A 20029-nucleotide genomic window follows, 5' to 3' on the forward strand; every position below is an offset into this window, starting at 1 on the left:
TGTGCATTATGCTAAACAGCCTCAGAAAAGTGACTGAGCCACAGGTCTGGATCCCAAGGCCCCACCCTGATTGCACAGAAGACCCTTTGATGGCTTGATGCTGTCAAGAGCGCTTTTAACTTTTTTTTTAATGTCATTTAAAACAGTTCAAACAGATTAAATAATTAAAAAGAATGGGTGAAAAATTATTTAAAAACACCTTTAAGTGGCAGAATATTAAAAATACTGGTACAGGCAGTCCCCAGATTACAACAGGGTTCTGTTCCTGAGAACTGTGTTTTTACCTGAACCGCTTGTATATTGGAAATGAACAGAAACAGAAGTGATGGGAGAGTGAGCAGGCGCAGGAAGATTGGCCACCGCTGGCCTCACTGATTCGGTCAGCAAGCGAGTCTGCTCAGTGCTCCCAGCCCTGCTCGGCGTGACCCAGCCCCTGATTACTGCAACTTGCGGGGAGATGGTTTTGGGGGGTGGGGAGAGACACGCAGAAATCACCCTCTCAAAGCTGGCAGAAGATTCCTGCAGCAGCCAGCAAACCCATCCCCATCAATCCTGCTGGTCTCCCAAATTCTCATATGTAAAAGGTATCCATAAGTTGGGCATTCATAGCCTGGGGAGGACCTGTATAAATTAAACTTTATTTTTCAATCCAGGTTGACGACCACATTTAAACAACTGGGCAGCATTACAAACCCTTGCCAGAAGCTTTAGGAATGGATGCCAGTAATGAGTCCAGTGGTGGGACTGAAGATCAGACACACTGGCATCCGACATTCAGTTAACTGCAACATGCAGAAGGCAGGAATGAGTTGACCCACATACTGCAATTATCCGACAGTTCTGTACTGAACTTTTAACTAGTGAGCAGCACTTTCCAGACCATTAGTTTCCTAGATGCAGCAAAAAGAAAAAATGGGTGAAGAACTATTACAACAGACATGCCGCACTCATGCGTCATGCTTAACCTCCTGGATGCCCAATCTGTGAAGTCAGTCTGCCTGCACAGTAAATGCAAACACAACTTAACCCTCGGGAGTGGGGAACCATCAAACCTGACATGTTTTCCGGTTCGGAAGATTGTTCAGTTAATTCTTCATTGTTTACTACTGGTTAACAAGAAACCCATAAACAAGTCACAGGAAAGCTTAGGGACACAATAATGCCGTTTGACCACAGGCCTGCCTTCAACTTATCGGGTTTTTAATCACATTATCGAAATCTATTTCTCTATAAAGAGATTCTCAGAACCACATGCAAAAAAACTACCCAACTTCCTCATGATAAAGTATTCAAAAAAAAATTGAGAAGGACCAAGGTAAAATAATAACACAATTCTAAGGGCAAAAGGCCTGGTAAAAGTTTTGGATGAGGGAATGGCACAGATAATAGGCACAAGCAGAGGTGCTCAATCTCTGACTAGCTGCACACAGTGGAAGCACAGATCAAAGACTTGAAGCAATCATGATCTCTGGTATGTTCCTCAGTAATGAGACTTTATTAAGCCTACCTCCATTACTCATGTCATTTCAAATTGGTCTTTTAGAAAATAAACAAATTTTTAAAAGTTCAAAAATATTGCACGTGAATAACTGCAGTGACAAAATAACCATATTTGATGTAATTTAAACTGTGTTCAAAAGAAATTTTGATTGAAAGAAAAATCTTTTCTTAAAAACCCAAAATATTAATGGCATTTTAGAATTTTCATCAAGCTTCACACTAACTTCTTCACTATTCTCAATGTTGATTGTACTTAAAATGCCCTCAGCTGATTTACTAGTTCATTTTTTTTGTGATCTCTGTGGGGAAACTTTGAACTTCAACAAGTTCTGGTTCCTGCTCCAGTGAGCTGAGACTGCACGAACTATGGCAGCAATTCAAATTTCAAGATCAATTTGTGAGCTAACAGCAAAAATTCAGAAACCCATTTTCTGTAATTGAGGTAGGGAGGAATGCAGGGAATCAGTAGAAAGCAAGTGATAGCAAGCACAAAGTGGACAGCTTTTCGCAAATTACATTTGGGTAATGATGATATGACTAGTCAGCGTTATTGCTGGTGATCCCTCATACTGGTAGGAGTTTTGGGCAAATGTGTTGATAGCTGAAAAGTGCCTCCCTTGTACCACAGGCTCTCAGGTAGAGAGAGATGGGGTGTCTAGGTCTTGTTTCCTTGCTTCTGTCATTTTTCCATCTCCAAGATAAGAAAGAGAGTTATGCACATTGGTTTTGTACAGGGAACACTTTTGGATCAGACCTGATTAGCAAACCATTTGGATCTTTCAGAAATATCCTTCATGGTTACCATGATCACTTTTACTGACACAAGATTTTATCTCCAGATCTTTAAAAACAAAGTCAAATTCAGAACAATACCTCCCTTTTCCCCACCAAATTTATTTAATAGAGGAGCCATGGAAATGGGGGAAGTCTCCAGGTTCAGTCTGTGGTTTAATTGATCTTGGAATAAGATGTCACTAGAACTGGAGGAGGTTTGAGAGAGGAAACAAATCACAACTGACATGCCTGGATTGTGGACAAGAGAAAGCAAGTCTGGATTTGGTTATAACTGCAACTTGCGACTGATGAGTCCAACACTGACTACCAAGACTCGAGAAAATAAGCGCAGCTTGGACATGGAGCCACACGCCAGAAAAGCAGTCAATACATCCAGAAACAAACTGTGGGAGGCAGGTATTGGTTTATTATTGTCAAGTACTGAAATACAGTGAAAAGCTTTTGTTTGCATGCCATCCAGGCAGATCATGCTGTACATAATTACCTAAAAGAAATTGGTGGTAAAACTCTCTCCAAAAAAGCAAGTAGGTATAAGGCTTCTGGTGAAAGATCATCAATCTGATAAGCTAACCCTTTTCCTTTCTGCACAGATGCTGCCCAACTGCTGAGTATTTCCAGCATTTTATGTTTTATTTCATATTTCTTGCACCTGCTTTATATGGGGATTTCTGCCAGTTAGGAACTGCTCTTCATTTATCAAATTAGCTCTGTCTCAAGTATTGTTCAGTTCTCAGACATGTTAAAATCACCATCCCTTTGAGTTCAAGAAGCTTGTTTCCTGTTTTGTACATTATAGCTAGGACATGCATTCACAGTGAGTAGATATTCATGGTAGTAGTAATTTTAGTTTACTTTTGGTATCACCGTCAGAACCAAAATAATATTTAATCCTTTGCACATTGATGCAAGCAATTTACCCAATTTAGTTGTTGGCAACGGTGGGATGGAGCAGTTACAAGGATGCTTCTGCCAGTATGAAGACAATGTTTTTATTTTCTACTGAGTCCCGACAAGGGCTCATCAGCAATAGTGGAGGCTGATAGACTTAACTTGAAAATAAGTGCAAGCATGGAGTTTATCACGATCCTATTTATAGTGGTGCCAAAGAAGCATTGCTACACACAGTACTAGGACTGAACTAAGAAAGTGATTCCAGAATAATGTAGGAGACATACAAGAAGCAGCATCATATAAAATAATTGTCTAAAGTCATGAACTATTTATTCTGCACTGAGTCAAGGTGGTGGGGGAGAGGTGACAGACAATACGTGGTGTCTAACATTTTCACCTATCCATTTTCTCAGATACAAAACCTGTTGCTTTAAAGAAACCCATAATGGTAAGCTTTTATGACCACCACAAATGCTTTGATGTGATCTATTCTACACTGCAAGCCTCTTCAATAAAAGCTTAAACTCTAATGGGTAAATTCCTGGTACAGAATGCTAAAGAGTGAAGATATTCAATATTTAGTATGAACAGTCAGCCCGAGGAGATTGAAATTATTAGTACCAATTTACTTATAATCTTAAGATACATACTTTCACAAAAAGGATAGCTACACAGAGAAATTAACTGACCTATCACTGAACATGTATTAAAAGCATTAAGTAACAATTATCTTGATCACTGGGTTTTAAAGGAGTAAAGGTATGGGCTTACTGTTAGTTTTTCCTAAAGCAATGCCTATCTCTGGTGTTTGCTTGTGGTGTGCCACTGAACTTGCTTCATAAACTATATTGACTGGCCCATGGCCAGTGACTTCACTGGCCATCTTTTGTACATCTTTACACTTCCATAATCTAGGTAGTACAGGCAAGTCTTACAACACCCAACAGGAAACATGGTAATATTTCTTAATATAAAGCAGAATTTTTTCAACATCAGAAGCTTTCCTAAAATGGAGTGCTGATTTTATTTATTTAAAACATGCATTTTACACTGCCTCTAATACAGAAACAAGTTACATGTTCAATTTCTGCAGATACATTTGAAAAAGTCAGGTACACAAGAATCAAATAATTTAGTGGTTAATTTGGCTATTAAGTGGAACATAGTTTTCTATATCTGATATAGTAACATATGAATCTGAATTATAGCCCTAAAATGAAATTCATTAGAATTTATAAAGAAATACAAATTATGGCAATTAATAACGATGGTGCTTGCATAGTATTCACATTCCTGCTACTGATAAAAAGTACTTTAGTGTGATTATGAAAACAGAAAATGCTGGGGTTACTTAGCAGATCAGACAGTATCTGTGGCAATAGAAACACTATTCAGGTCAATGGCCCTCTATCAGAACCGCTGAAGGGTCACCAACTTGAAATGTTAACACTTTCATTCTTATGGTTGTCAGATAGGTTACAAAGCACTAGAAATAAAGGTAAAACCTAATATTGGAGAAGAACTATTGTCGAAGGTAACAATGTCTTTGGGGCTTTTACACTGGATGCTACTCTGGCCTACTTAATACCACTGTAGTATAGACAGAGGTAATGTGAGGAGATATGGTTCAAAAGAACAAGTCTGTAAAGGAGCACATGGTACATAAAAACTTTAGATCTTGCATGAGAGTAAAATTTGATTTATACATCAAACGGTAATGGACCATCCTTTTTGTTTAAAACTGAACATCAGTCTGATCTAATAAAGTAAGTTTTGATTCTCTGACCAATCTATTAAAAATAAATGAGGTAGCTGTTAATTTAAGTCTCTTTTCATTTCCCTCATGAGGAATTGGCTGTTAGGCGGTTGTGGTCAACATTTCACATAAAACACATCCCTATCTTCAGGAAGATGAATGTGCAACTTTGCTTCTTTTAGTTTTCCACAAACATTTGGAGAAGTAAAATCACAGATTGTCTTGCTGATAGCAAAAGGGCCACATATGGGTCATTCTACGTTAGCTATCCTGACGTTAAGTACTTTAAGTTTTGACGAGCATCAATTGTTGCCCATTAACAAGAAAATCCAATTAGGCTTCATTGTTATATTAAGCTAACATTTAACGTCAACATTCAAAAGGGGTTTTATAAATGTTCCACAACACATTCAATTGTGGTAATCTGTACACTAAATTATCTATTTTGCAAGAATAAGATAAGGGTAAATCCAGTAAGCATTCACCTATGCTAGATATTCGAGATCAAGATGCTTAATAACTTGTATTGATATGTTTTATGTTATCAGCCAATTTATTGGTGAAAAGTAACCAGAAACCCAACTGGTCCAGCCGCATACATTTAAGAGCGGGTCAGAGACTGGGCATCTTGTGGTGATTGATTCAGTTCCTGTCACCCCAAAGCCATTCCACCTTCTAAGGTACACGAGTGTAATGGAATACTCTCCACTTGGTTGGATGAGTGCAGTGCCAACAACTCTCAAGAAGCTCGAAACCATGCAGGAAAAAGCTGCCTGCCTGATTGACAGCCCGTCAATCTCTCTAAACGTTTATTTACTTCATCACCGGCAAACAGTGGCTGCAGCATGCACCATCTAAAAAGTTACTCACACAGGCTACTCTGAAAGCTCCTCCCAAACCTGTGACCTCTACTGCCAAGGACAAGGGCAACAGTTGTAGGGGAACACCACCACCATGCCCTCCTCCAAGTCACACACCATTCTGATTTGTAAATTTATCGCCAATCCCTGCTGGGTCTAAATGCCAGGGCTGCTCCTCCAAAGACACGATGAGAATACTTTCATTATAAGGACTAGCAGAAGTTCAAGTAGTCAGTTTCTACTCCCTTTTCAAGGGAAATTAGGAAAGAGCAGTGTAAATTGGTTTATTATTTTCACATGTACCGAGGTAAAGTGAAAATCTTTGTTTTGCATGCCATCTACACAGATCATTTCTCACATCAGTGCATTGAGGCAGTACAAGGGAAAAACAATAACAGAATGCAGAATAAGGTGTTACAGTTCCTTCCCAGTGGTGCCCGGATCCCAAGCAGTAAAAAAAAACATGAGCTGCTTGCACACAACTGAACAGGAACTTTTACAAAATGTAAATTGATTTGCATTGAAGAATAGTTACAATCGTATAGTTTTTCTAACAACCTCAGCACCAAAAAGCATTTTTTACAGCCAATGAAGTATTTTATAAGGGAAGTCATCCTTGTAATATAGGACACGTGACATTCAATATGCAAGCGCAAAGTTTTAGCACAACTTTAGAATCATCTGTTTAGTGATGTTGATCGTAGGATAAACATCAGTCAGGACACCTGGCATTACTCCATCGGTCTCTTTCAAAATAGTGCTATGGGGTACATTACAACCACTCGAGATCAGAGATAGGGACCCAGCTTAACATCAAGTCCATCCGTGCAGCACTCTCTTACTTCTGCATTACAGCGTCAGCCTAAATTTTTGTACTCAAAATTTCTTGTGGATATGAACCTACAATATCCCAACTCCTAGATGAGAAGGTTATCAGCTGAGCAATGGCTAATGCTCATGGTGGATTCCTCTAATGACGAATCCTCCTAAACTGCTGTATACCTCTACTGTTTGTACAAGATATTAATGTTTGGAGATGCAAGATTTTATGCCATATAAGAACAGAAAATGGTTGTTAAAATAATCTCAACAGCACCTTACCCATGAAAGATGTGGCACAATTTTAAGAAATGGAAGTCAATAATAAAAAAGTTTATAACCTAGTAAATAGTTATTCGCAGGGATTGAGATCCCAACCCCTACAGTGGGGAAGAGGAAGAATCAGCCATGTTTAATGTTTCTTCCCGCATTTTGTTGAAAAAGTATGCATGGAAGACAAAGATCAGGAACAATGTTTATCATACGTGAACAGCTTATCACAGTTCACATGTGCAAAGTAATCACCTGGGTGAACTACTGAAGAGCATTAAAAGTCTGCAGAACCATCATACTGCGAGGAGTAATGCTGGTTTTGGGAAAGCAGCAAAGAAACTGGCAGTGTTATAAAAAGCAAATGTCAGTTAAAATGAGGTTACAGAAAACTTACCTAAAATACATAAGATACAAATATATTCAAGTTCCAGGGTTTATTTCTAAAACAATCAGACACGTTATAAGCATGAAATCAGACTGATAATCCTGAGGTAGCACCTCTATATTGAATACTTAAAAACTTTCCAATCACAATAAAGAACAGGATGTGAATTAATGTTCTTTTTGTAACATTAAACAGCTAGAATTGTGCAACAAGCCACTGACAAATGCGACGTGGCAGAGCTTCAACACATTGCACTATCAAACAGTGACACTGTAGGACATTTTATGACTGTGATTCCTGACATTTTGTGCTCTTCTCAATTATTCCTTTAGAGGCACCCAACATCATTGGGACACAGCTATCTCAGAATGAAGACAAAAACATTGTCATTACCATGGATAAGTAAAACTGCCACAGTAGTTCAGAGGTAAAGAGAGTCCATGATGTAGAGAACAGAATGTCTCAATGACAAATGGAAAATTAAAATGGTAGCAACAAATCACCAACAAAATAGGGGCTTCAGAGAGACCTCAAGGAGTTAGTGCACTGCTAAATCATACAGACAATGAGGTTCCAGTCTTAACTAATTTGTATAGCAGATATAAAGGTGCTACAATTGCCCCCAGAGAAAACAAAGGAAAACAATAGGAACCGGACTGGGCCATAGCCCCTCAATATGATCACAGCTGATTAATTACATTAATTACTCCCAACAGGCATTAATTACTCTTCAAAACCAGATTCACATATCCCTCAATTCCCCAACTTTCAAAAATTTATCTACCCGCTCTTTAAATACCTCCAGTAATGTAGCCTGCACAGCTCTCCGAAGCAGAGAATTCCAGAGATTCACCACCTTCTCAGAGAAGAAATGGTGATGCATTTCAATTTTAAATAACTGCCTTCTAATCTTGTAATTAGGTTCCCTCATTCCAGACTCAGTGGAAACATCTCAATATCTAACCTGTGAAGCCCCCTTAGGAACTTGTATGTTTCAATGAGATCACCCCTCAGTCTTCTAAACTCCAATGAATACAGACCTAACTTTTTCAGCCATTACTGAGAGGGCAAAGCTCTCATCCCAGGAATTAGCCTAGTGAATCTCTTCTAAATTGCCACTAATGCTAGTACAATCTTTCTTAAATAAGGGGCCAACACTGCAGCATGTACTTCAGATACTACCTCACCAAAACCTTGAAAAATTTAAACAATACTTCTTTTGCTTTCTTAATTACTTGGAGTACCTGCATTCTAATTTTTTTGTGATTCATACACAAGAAAATCTAGATCCCTCCAATACTATGCTCACTTGCTCCATTTAGATAAAATTCGACCCTTTGATTGCTCCTACAACCTCACACTTTCCTACGTTAAATTTCATTTGCCAAGTTCTTTGCCCATTCATTCAACTTATCCATATCCTGTTGCTGAGTCCAAGTTTCCTCATCACAGCATGCCCTCCTATCCATTTTTGTGCCATCAGCAAACCTGGATAGCTTTCACTCTACCCCCTTCTCCATGTCATTAATATGATTAAGGGATGATCCTTGGGACATCCCACGGATTAAATATACCTAGTCTGCAAAAGGCATTTAATCTTACTCTACCTTGACTGTGATAACCAGTTTTCAATCCATCTTAATATACTTCCCCTCCAATACTGTGACAAGGAATGAAAAATAAACAACAAGAGATCATGCCAGTGATTTTCATCTAAAGATCCTGCCCAAAGTGTACACCTGTAGTACTGAGTGAGGAAAATAGGGCTGAGCTGTGATGCCCACCACAATTAAATATCGTGTCAATTTACTTATCCAAGATCATTTGTAATATTGGTCACTTGGATAAATTCTCAGATGATGACACATATTTTTGGAGCAATTAAGGGAGTTCAGCAGAGAGAAGGGGAGGAGAGAAAAAGTACAGGAAATATATTGGTATCCATTCTACTCATCTCAAACAGTTAATCTTTCAGCTAGAAAGAACGTTTCTGATTGGCACCATTTAATTGTTAATTTGATAAACTGGAATTTGATAACATAGTTGACCTAAGAACATGGATTCCATGGGATGTTAACAGCAAGCATGATGTTCCTCTTCTAATAGAGAGAGTACAAAAGCTCAAGGCTAGGCTAAACTGAAATGTGGTTAGGCCCCAGTTATTTTAGTGTGTCTATTTCTGAGCATCACACTTTACAAAGTGCACCAAGACCTTGAAGTGGGTGAAAAGATTAGAAAAAGTGGAGGGAGAATTAAGAGGCATTCATATCTATGAAAGGCTTCCAACACAATGCAAGAAGAAACTGCTTCTAAAATACGCCTGCCTTTAAGGTAGTTGGCAAGGAGCCAGAGGTGCGATGAGATAATTTTCACAAAAGAAAATAGACAAATATTTCAAAGGGAGCAAGTTACAAGGCTATGGGGAAAAAAACAGTTCATCAGTAGCAATCGCCAGATAATTACCAGCACCAATGAGTTCAGAAATAGGATACCACAAATGAATATGTGGCTGAAGAGATGGATCAAGAGGGAAGGCTTTAGATTTTTGGGTAATTGAGACCTAAAAGAGGAGGTGGGATCCATACAACCTTGAGGGGAATTGGGTTAATGCCACAGGAAGTGTTAGCTCAGCAATGGAATAGCAGTCTGACAGCCGAGGAAAAAGCAAGAAAAATGTATAATTAAGCAACACAAAAATTCATTTTAGCAGTGCTAAATTCTTTATACATCAATCAGGCTGTTTACGAAATAAAGGCGAAGAACTGATGGCACAGATAAGCATGCAATTATTACGTTATTGAAACACAATGTAACTTTCGACAGGAATGGCAGCTCATTATTATAGGTTTTCCAGATTTCAGATGAGATAGACAGGTGGGGTTTAAAGGGAACAGGGGGCAATAGCAATACTGGTTAAATAAACAGTTACAGCTGTGGGGATGGATGACATGACAGCAATCACAATAAAGGAGGCCATATGGGTTGAAATAAGGAACAAATATTCACATTTCTAGGAATTCCCCACAGGCCCTGAATCGGGACGAAGATAATAGTGAAAATATGTAGACAAGTTTCCGAGGAACAAAATGCTATGTAGTAGGGAACAATTTCAACAAACACTACACTGAGACAGTAACAGAGTAAAGGAAGTTGATGCAGAATTCTTGGAATGCATTCTAGAGAAATGTTATTTAGAAAGCAGTACATTGCAAACATAAGACGTAAGTAATGGTCTTAGTTTTAGGGAATGAACCTTGGCAAACATGAAGGGTGGCAACAGGAGAACAATTTGGAGACAGCATCATAATTCAATTTCTTTAGAGTTAGGGGAAAATATTGCAACTGGCACAAGCCCAATTTTACTAGAATATGCTGCAGCAAAACTAAGTAAAAAAAAATGACCTGAATGTAAACCAGCATCAAAAGAGTAGAAAGCATTCAAGGAGAAGTTAGCAACAGTTCTGACCAAATATGTTCCTAATAAAAGAAAAGGGGCCCTCCCATGTCCGGACCCATAACGTTGTTGAGGAACTTACAGGGTAGGATAAGGCAGTAAAAAACGAGAGAAACTTGACAGACATGACAAATCAATACCTACAGAAAGTCTGGAGTATAAAAGGTGTCATGAATTTAAAAAATAGGATGGCAAAGAGCATGCATGAAAAAATATTGGTATGGGAAAAAATACTGGTATGGAAGATCAAGAAATACCCCAAAATCTTTGGTAAGTAGTGAAGGGAAAGAGGATAACAATGGAAAGATTAGATGCTGCTGAAAACAGAAATGGTTGTTTAAGTATAGAGGCAGAAGATGTGTCTAGCTCCAATTGAATAATTTATACCGGCCTTCATGGAAGAGGAAGACAGAAGATAAAGACATTGAAGGAGGATGTGAAGTAGCGAAAATGTTAGACAGTAAGAAAGGAAAATTTAACAGGTCTATCTTCTTCAAAAGTGAATAAATGACTAAATATGGATACAATCTATAGCAGGATGGGTGGGATTTGGGGGGGAGGAGAGGGATGGATGGGACGGGGGAGGAGCGGGACGGATGGAGATGGGGGGGAGGAGATGGACGGACGGGGATGGGGAGGAGAGGGACGGATGAGGGGGGAGGAGAGGGATGGACGGACGGTGGGGTAGAGGGATGGACCGGGGGGGGGGGGGGGGGGGGGGGGGCGGGGGAGGAGAGGGACGGACGGGGGGAGGGACAGATGGGGGGAACGGATTGGGGGGGGGGAAGAGGGATGGATGGGGGAGGAGGGAGGAAACAAACAAACAGTTCAAGTACTAATAATTTTTCGGTTCTCTTGAGCTACAGACTTGTTATCAGAAAGACAGAAAATATGGCACCTTTGTTCACAAAGGGAGAAAGGAACCAAATGAACTATCCAGCCCAACATCAGTGATGGACAAACTAATGGAAAGAATGACAAAAGACAGTATAAATCAGCATTGGGAGAGGCACAGTCTGGTCAAGGACAGTCAACATGGATTTAAGAGATGATGACAAATTGGATTGAATTTCTTGTGTGTTAACAGGGAGGGTGAATGAAGGTAGTACATTGATTCAGCAAGATCTTTGAAGTTTCATTTATGCAGAATTATGCACAAAAGTTAGAAGTAAATAAGCCGTGATCTTATCTGTAGACTTAAGTGGCCTACTCTTGCTCCCAATTCATACATTTGTATGTTCTGAAATTTTGACAAGATACAAAATATAATTTCAAAACACTAGAAAAATGCAGATGTACTATAAAAGGGGAACAATAATACTTTTTCCATCATGGTTCAACTCTTACAGTACACCTGGGGCTGATGGCAAGCTGTGTACTTGGCCTTTGGTCCCTGAAATAGCATTGGGAGAGAAATTATAAAGGCTCTGCTCTGTTACTCACTTGGTTATAATATCAGAGTCAAACCTGTAATCACTACAGCATAAGTTATTAACCTGATATGTTTAAAAAAGTCACGATGGTATGTGGAAAAAGACAATTTTGAAATAGTACGGTTTTTAAAATATCTTTGAAGGGCAGTGCAACCTCAGCATTTTGCAAAGTCTGAGGTAGCAGATTGATCAGGATAGCAACAGCCCGTGGGATCCAAGGATAAGTGTCAAATTGGCACGGTAGTGTAGCGGTTAGCGTAACACTATTACAGTGCTAGCGACCTGGATTCATTTCCGACCGCTGTCTGTAAGGAGTTTGTACGTTCCCCCTGTGTCTGCGTGGATCTCCTCCGGGTGCTCCAGTTTCCTCCCACATTCCAAAGACGTACGAATTAGGAAGTTGTGGGCATGCTATGTTGGCGCCGGAAGAGTGGCGACACTTGCAGGCTGCCCCCAGAACACTTGACGCAAAAGATGTATTTCACTGTGTGTTTCGATGTACGTGTGACTAATAAAGATATCTTATCTTTCTTATCTCGAAATTGGCTTAAAAATTTGGAGGTATGAAAAAATAACATTCAATGGGGTGCAGGGTTGTGTGCAATAGGGTTTCATAGGGCTTAGTACCAGGTTCTACATTTTGCATGGTGCATATTGATGCAGACTTAGATGAAGGCAGACTTAGAATTTATTGACTATAGCTCCGCCTTCAATACTATAATTACAAGCAAACTCATCACCAAACTCCAAAACCTGGGACTCAACACCTCCCTCTGCAACTGGATCCTTAACTTTCTGACCAACAGACCGCAATCAGCGAAGATAGGCAGCAACACCTCCAGCACGATTATTCTCAACACTGGTGCCCAACAAGGCTGTGTCCTCAGCCCCCTACTCTACTCCCTATACACTCATTACTGCGTGGCCAGATTCTGCTTTAACTCCATCTACAAGTTTGCAGGTGATACCACCGTTGTAGGCCGTATCTCAAATAATGATGAGTCGGAGTACAGGAAGAAGACAGAGAGCTTAGTGACATAGTGTCATGACAACAACCTTTCCCTCAATGTCAGAAAAACAAAAGAGCTGGTCATCGACTTCAGGAAAGGGGGAAGTGTATATGCACCTGTCTACATCAATGGTGCTCAGGTCAAGAGGATTGAGAGCTTCAAGTTCCTAGGAGTGAACATCACCAATAGCCCATCCTGGTCCAACCACGTAGACGTCACGGCCAAGAAAGCTCACCAGTGCCTCTACTTCCTCAGGAGGCTAAAGAAATTGGGCACATCACCTTTGACACTCACCAATTTTTAGCGATGCACCATAGAAAGCATCCTATCTGGATGCATCACGGCTTGGTACGGCAACTGCTCTGCCCAGGACCGCAAGAACCTGCAGAGAATTGTGAACACAGCCCAGCGCATCATGGAAACCAGCCGCTCCTCCATGGACTCTGTCTCTACTCCTCGCTGCCTTGGTGAAGCAGACAGCATAATCAAAGACCCCACCCACCCTGGTCATTCTCTCTTCTCTCCTCTCCCATCAGGTAGAAGATACAGAAGCCTGAGGGCACGTACCATCAGGCTCAAGGACAGCTTCTGTCCCACGGTGATAAGGCTATTGAATGGTTCTCTTGTATGATGAGATGGACTCTTGACCTCACAATCTACCTTGTTTGACCTTTCACCTTATTGTCTACCTGCAATGTACTTCCTTGTAGCTGTGACAGTTTACTCTGTATTCTGTTAGTGTTTTTACCCTGTACTACCTCAATGCACTCTGTACTACCTCAATGCATTGTGCAATGAATTGATCTGTATGAACAGTATGTAAGACTAGTTTTTCACTGTACCTCGGTACAAGTGACAATAATAAACCAGTACCAATACCAAGGGGCAATGATCAAGATGTCTGCCGATGGTACCTAAATTGGCAGTGCCGTTGATGGTGAGACAGGAAGTTCTAAGCTGCGGGAGGATGTCAATGGATGGTTGGGTAAACACAAAAGTGGCATATGGAATTTAAATGGAGAAGCAGGAAAGCATGAACTTAAGGAAGCAAAACAAACAGGTAGAATAGTAAGAGGGATTGTGGAAGTCATGTTCAAAGATATCTGAACACAGCAGGACAGGTGGAGCAAAATCTTCAGCTGCTGGAAATCCAAAACAGAAACAAGCACCAAGCAGGTCAAGTTGTATCCCTGGCTGAAGAGGGGTCCTTGACTGGAAATGTCTCTGTTTCTCTCCCCGTGAATACTGACACATCTGCTGACTACTTCCAGCAGTTTTTTGTTAATATGTTTACGAAGATAAGGTGGTTAAGAAGGCATCAGGGACACATTTCTTTAGTCATCAGAGGCATAGAATACAAAAGAAGAGGTCATGATAGAAATATATAAATCACTAGTTAGTTTACAGCTCGAGTACTTGTCAAAGTTCTAGTCATCACACTATAGAAGGGATACGTTAGCAATAGAGGGTGCAGAGGAGATTTATAAGCATATTGCCAAGACTGAATAATTATAATAATGAGGGGAGATTATCTAGGCTGGGTTTGTTTTCTTTAGAACAAAGGAGATTTAACTAGTATACGAAAATATGAAAGATGAACAGAGACCTGTTTTTCCTTGGCAGAGAGGTCACTAAGTTGGAGGTATATTAGTTTAATTAGTGGTGCATTAGAAGGGAGAAGAGGATGGAAAACAAGTCAAGAAGAGGCATGGGGATCTGGAAGTCAGTTTGAAAGTGTGGCAGAGACAGAAACCATCACATTTAAAACATAACAGTGTGAGCACTTCAAGAGTTGAAATCTATAATGTTATGGGCTGTCTGTTGGGATGTGGGAGTAACCCAAAATAGTTTGATATTTGACAGATATTTACCACATTGGGCCAAATGGATATATTTAAGGCAGAGATTGATAGGTCTCTAATTGGTAAAGGGGTAAAGGGAGAATGCAGTATTGAAAAAAACCAGCCATGATGGAATGGCAGAGCAGTCTTGATGGACCAAATGGCCTAATTCTGCTCCTATATCTTAGGGTCTAAATGGTAGCCTTCTGTGTATTAAATATGGAAGAACAGGGGAGATGGGACTAATGGATAGTTTCTAAAAGATAGCACAGGCATCAGAGGCTAAATACCAATACCACTGCTGGCAATTCCCACAAAGTGGGGAATTAAATAGAACGCTAAGTGCCCCGGCCAATCCCATAACTCTCAGTGGTCAGTTGCATAGATATATCAGTAGAAATCTGGAGATGGCTGCCCACCAATTCTCTTAGTCAGGGTCTAGTGTTGCTTAGGAAAACCTAAATCTGATAAATGGCTTGTTTAATTTTAAAATACAAGTTGTCTTTTTTTTCACTGAACTAATCCAGTGATAAATTAAACCAGACTGACTGGAGAAGTCTCAAATATGGTCTTCATTAACTACTCCAATCCAGGCAGCAGCAGCCTTGATTCTATAGTTGACCCACAGAATCATTTGCAAGGGAAGAATTAACTATGGCTGCTCCGTGATCACATTGCTGCAGCATCTGGAAGTGTATGTATTAACATTGCCTGGGGAGAGGATCAGGCTCAGTTGTGATACCACACTGATTCCAAGGAATGAATAATCAGTCATTACTCAAGGACAACATCTGTGAAAGGCATCTTGTGTAGGGCAATGGAGATTCACTAATGTCACAGAAATAAGTGTGAAGTCCTTGGGGAGAAGTTTGAAGGGAGAATAATTAAATGCACTTGGATTTATTTTAAAAGCCACACCTTCCTTACCAATGAAATCATTTCTACTTTAGTTCAATATCTAATCCTATGCATTGTAGGACTGCCGAGATTCTTTTCAGTCCCAAGGATAAAAATCATGTAAATTGTTTTAATGTTAGTACACCAAATCCAATTTAATTTAGTATTATCTATAATTTCAGTGAATCTCACAACCACATACTAAACAAAGTTGCTTAATTTTAAGAACTTGTACTAGCCTAAATACAATTTAGATCAACTAATTATGGGCACGTGATTTGAGATGGAAATGAACAGTAAACTCTTAATGCAAATATAACTATGAAAATTAAAGAAGCGATTAATGTAAAGCTATAAAACATGAATAAGTTAACTTTGCAGCTTCTGGTCACAAACTAAACTGAATATGCCAAAATAGGGAGTGAAGGAAAAAAATGAGGAGGAAAGGGAAACAAGATAAGGAACATTGTTATCTCATGCAGATGTATGTGAATAACTTCACAGCAGAATGCGGCACCAGTAGATTTACATCAGAGCCAGCTGCATTTTTCAGTAGGCAAGATTTGTACAAAAGTGTGATAGATAATGGAAAAGATTAACAAAGTACGCAAATCTAGATTTTATCACTTACCTCATGCTGCAGCTCTTCTATCTGATCCTTCAGTTCTCGAATATATTGGGTGGAGTCTGAGTTATTAAGTTGGCCTTTAACTTTACCTTCTTCTCTCTGGTACAGAGAACAAAAGCACTTAACTGCAGCATTTGCCCAAACCTCTTAACTCAAAAAATAAAATTAAAAACAAATGGCATCACTTTTCACTTCAACTTATATATACTCCATTAAATTCTGGCTAATATTGAAAAAGAAACACAATTTAATGCACTTATTGACAACTCACACAAATTAAGATGAAGCCAAGTGAAAATTGTTTCACCCTACTATAACTGGAAAAGCTGTTCAAACTGAAACAGTCCACTGCTGAAAAGAGCAAGATTTTGGTCATTTCCCTTCAAGAAGCATACAGATGGTGTGATTTATAACATTGCTTAAAAGCTATTCACAATTAACTAGTGTTGCCAGCACACATGAATCAGATGCCCCAAACAGTCGAGTTATGTACCACACAGAAGATGCAGGAATTCTACTTAAAAGTGAATTGTTCCCGTTTAAAAAAAACTAACATGCACTGTTCTGCCCAACCTTTTAAAATAGTGAATGTGTTAAAAGTAAGTCCCCACAATTTTGCAAATGGTAAAGAAATAATGAACTGCTCAAATACCAGCAGTATTTAACCACATGTAAAGATTATTTTTAAATACATAACATGACAAATGTTATTTTTCTTTGGAAATGATAATGAGTTGGTTCATGTTATACAAATGATTATGCTTCACCAATGAAAGTAGCAGGCCAACCCTTTCTTGTACATCACATTTCCTGTCCCTCTATTCTTTTTCCTTTGTCTTTCTCAATGTTCATGCAAATCAGAAACATCAGATGGGAAAACAATTTGTGAACCTTTGTTATTAACAAAATGTCAAAGGAATTTCGGAAAAATAATATTCAAAATTAAAATTAAAGTTGCTCGTCTTGCAGCCTTCTTGAGTTTACTTTTTTGTCACTATGTACCTGACTAATATTTTTACATTCTTTTAAATCATTGTCTACCAGTTATTTTACTTTCTCTTAAGAGTTTTTATTCTCCATTCTTTTCTTGTTACTTCTCTTAACCAGCATCCTTGTTACCCAGACTTTATTTTGCCATTTTTGCAAGATAAATTCAGTAGATTTCTTGGTTGCATTGATTACAGGAAACACACTGCTAAATTTTGCAGGTTGATGTTTCCATATCCTTAATTACAGGTTTCTAGTGGTCAGCATTACAGCCATTAAAGGAGGGCTAGAGACCAAGTTGCCAATATGATCTTCACAGGAAACCCAGAATGGACTTGGAAACATGTAGAACCTTTATGTGAATGAATGTGGTTATAGGTAGAGGCTGCTTACATTTCCTAGGATGGTAAAAATCCTCATACTGATCAGGCCAAAAACATATCAAATTAGGAACTAAAAAGGCTTCCAATAGTGAAAATATAGAAATTTTGATCGAATAAAAAGAGATAAAATAAAAATAAAATGTAAGAAATAAGTGTCCCAAACACCTTACAGTCAATTAAATCTTTTAAAATGTAGTTACTATTGAAAATTAAGAATGCAGCAGTCAAATTGTGTATAATAACCCCTCACAAACATTAAAGTGAAAATAACCAAATAATCCATTTTTACTGAACTTGTATGAATGATAAATATTGAGCAGGCTGCTGGAAATAACTCCCTCCCACAACAATCATTCTCTCTTCTCCCCTCTCCTGATGGGCAGTAGATGCCAAGCTTGAGAGCATGTACCACCAGACTCAAAGACAGCTTCTATCTCACTGTTATAAGACTTGAATGGACCTCTCCTACACTGAAAGATGAACTTGTGAACCCCCAATCTACCTTGCTGTGGCCCTTGCACTATATTTGCCTACCTGCACTGCACTTCCTCTAACAGCAACACTTATATTCTGCATTCTGTTTTCCTTTACCACCTCGATGTAATTATCTATGGCATAATCTGGATGGCATGCAAAACAAAAGCTTTTCACTGTATCTCGGTGCATATGACAGTAACAATAAACCAATCCCCCTCCTTGTTGAAGAAATGCAATGGCATCTTGCACAAATTCATCTGAAGTACAGCACCTCTATCAGTGCAGCACTCACTCAGTATTGCAAAGACTTGAGCTATAATCCTTGCACTGAAGAGGTTCTGGAGTGGATCTGAAGCAAATTATTAAACTTTATTTAAAATGAATCCTTTAGTTCACTATTGCCAAATAGGATTGATATAATTGCTCACCCTGTGACACTATATCAGATATGATTAGGCTGGTGGCAGCACAAGACTTCTTAGAATCAGTGTTTCATTGAGGTTTTCCCTCAACCAACTGATAACCAGAGCAGTTACTTCCTAGCTGGGAACATATGGCTCACTGATGCCTGTTAAACTGTAGAGAGATGTTAAGAAACTAGAATAATAGCTTCCCTCTTTTTTTGTGTTTTACACTTCCCTCAATTGTATTTTGCCTTTTCTTCATCAAACTGCATTGGAGTGTTCATTTTGTTCTTACATGAATCATTTGTCTTTTTACAAACATCAGTGTTAGGTACTGAATCCAATGTTTTACACACTTACTGAAAGACAGCACTTGATAGGTTTACATATTTTAACATTCCTGCAGTTGGGGAGGGTGTTGCAGTAGTACACTGCATGTGGAACAACTGTGTACATGTATGCAATGTGTACTGTGTGCATGTACAGCACGTACCTCGTATACTTGTGGTGATAGTGGACTGGGGAGTTATTGGTAATTTGGAGATCAAGCAACTCCTGGAAATTTCAATCACTTCTGAATGAATAGTACAACTTTTATTAAGCAAATTATGCCCAAAGAAACAATGCATGTCATGAAGGATTACATTTACATGTTGTTCTGCAGCCTGCCAGTGGATGTACAGAGATGCGACTCCAAAATCTCCATTATTTGCCCCCTTTGCAACTGTTCTTTTCAACAGGCAATGCAGGGTTGGTAATTCACACCCAGGGAAATCCAAAGTGGAATTCCAGCCAAATGTGCCATTTCACATGACCTACAACTTGAATCTAAAATATTTTGCAGTGTAAAAGGTCCCAAGATACTCCAGAGGTTGTATCATCAAACAAAACCACACACTGTCAAACAAGGAAAAATTGGCCCAGGCAATCCTCCACTTCAGCATCGATTGGGTTGGTACAGAAGTCAAGTACATACTGGAGATTACATGCCCATACAACCAGTACTGGAGATTACATGGCAGTACAACTGATCTTCCACATCACTGCTGGACTCGCCAAACGCTAGGACAAAGCTCAAACATCCTAAACTGAGGGACCAGATACACTTGCAACATCAAATATTCAAACATGGTCACCGAGTTGGGATGGATAAGATAAATGAAAGGTATTTCTTTTCCCTTTAGTTAATATTGTCTAGAATTAATTATATCAGTTAAATATGTTTAACAATTTCAA

General features: G+C 39.1%; 1 protein-coding gene across 4 annotated transcripts in view; it reads right to left on the bottom strand.

Moving 5' to 3' along the window:
* Nucleotides 1-20029, bottom strand: part of evi5a (ecotropic viral integration site 5a) — a 178981-nt gene that overhangs the window by 28197 nt on the left and 130755 nt on the right. For 3 of the 4 annotated variants that reach the window (XM_052010845.1, XM_052010846.1, XM_052010843.1), the window contains one exon: nucleotides 16546-16641. The exons of the other annotated variant lie outside the window; for it this stretch is intronic. In XM_052010845.1, the coding sequence (XP_051866805.1) occupies nucleotides 16546-16641 (96 nt within the window). The remainder of the gene's footprint in view (nucleotides 1-16545; nucleotides 16642-20029) is intronic. 4 annotated transcript variants of the gene reach the window in all.

This window comes from Pristis pectinata, chromosome 3 (genome assembly GCF_009764475.1).
Source record: "Pristis pectinata isolate sPriPec2 chromosome 3, sPriPec2.1.pri, whole genome shotgun sequence".
NCBI classification, from domain to species: domain Eukaryota; kingdom Metazoa; phylum Chordata; class Chondrichthyes; order Rhinopristiformes; family Pristidae; genus Pristis; species Pristis pectinata.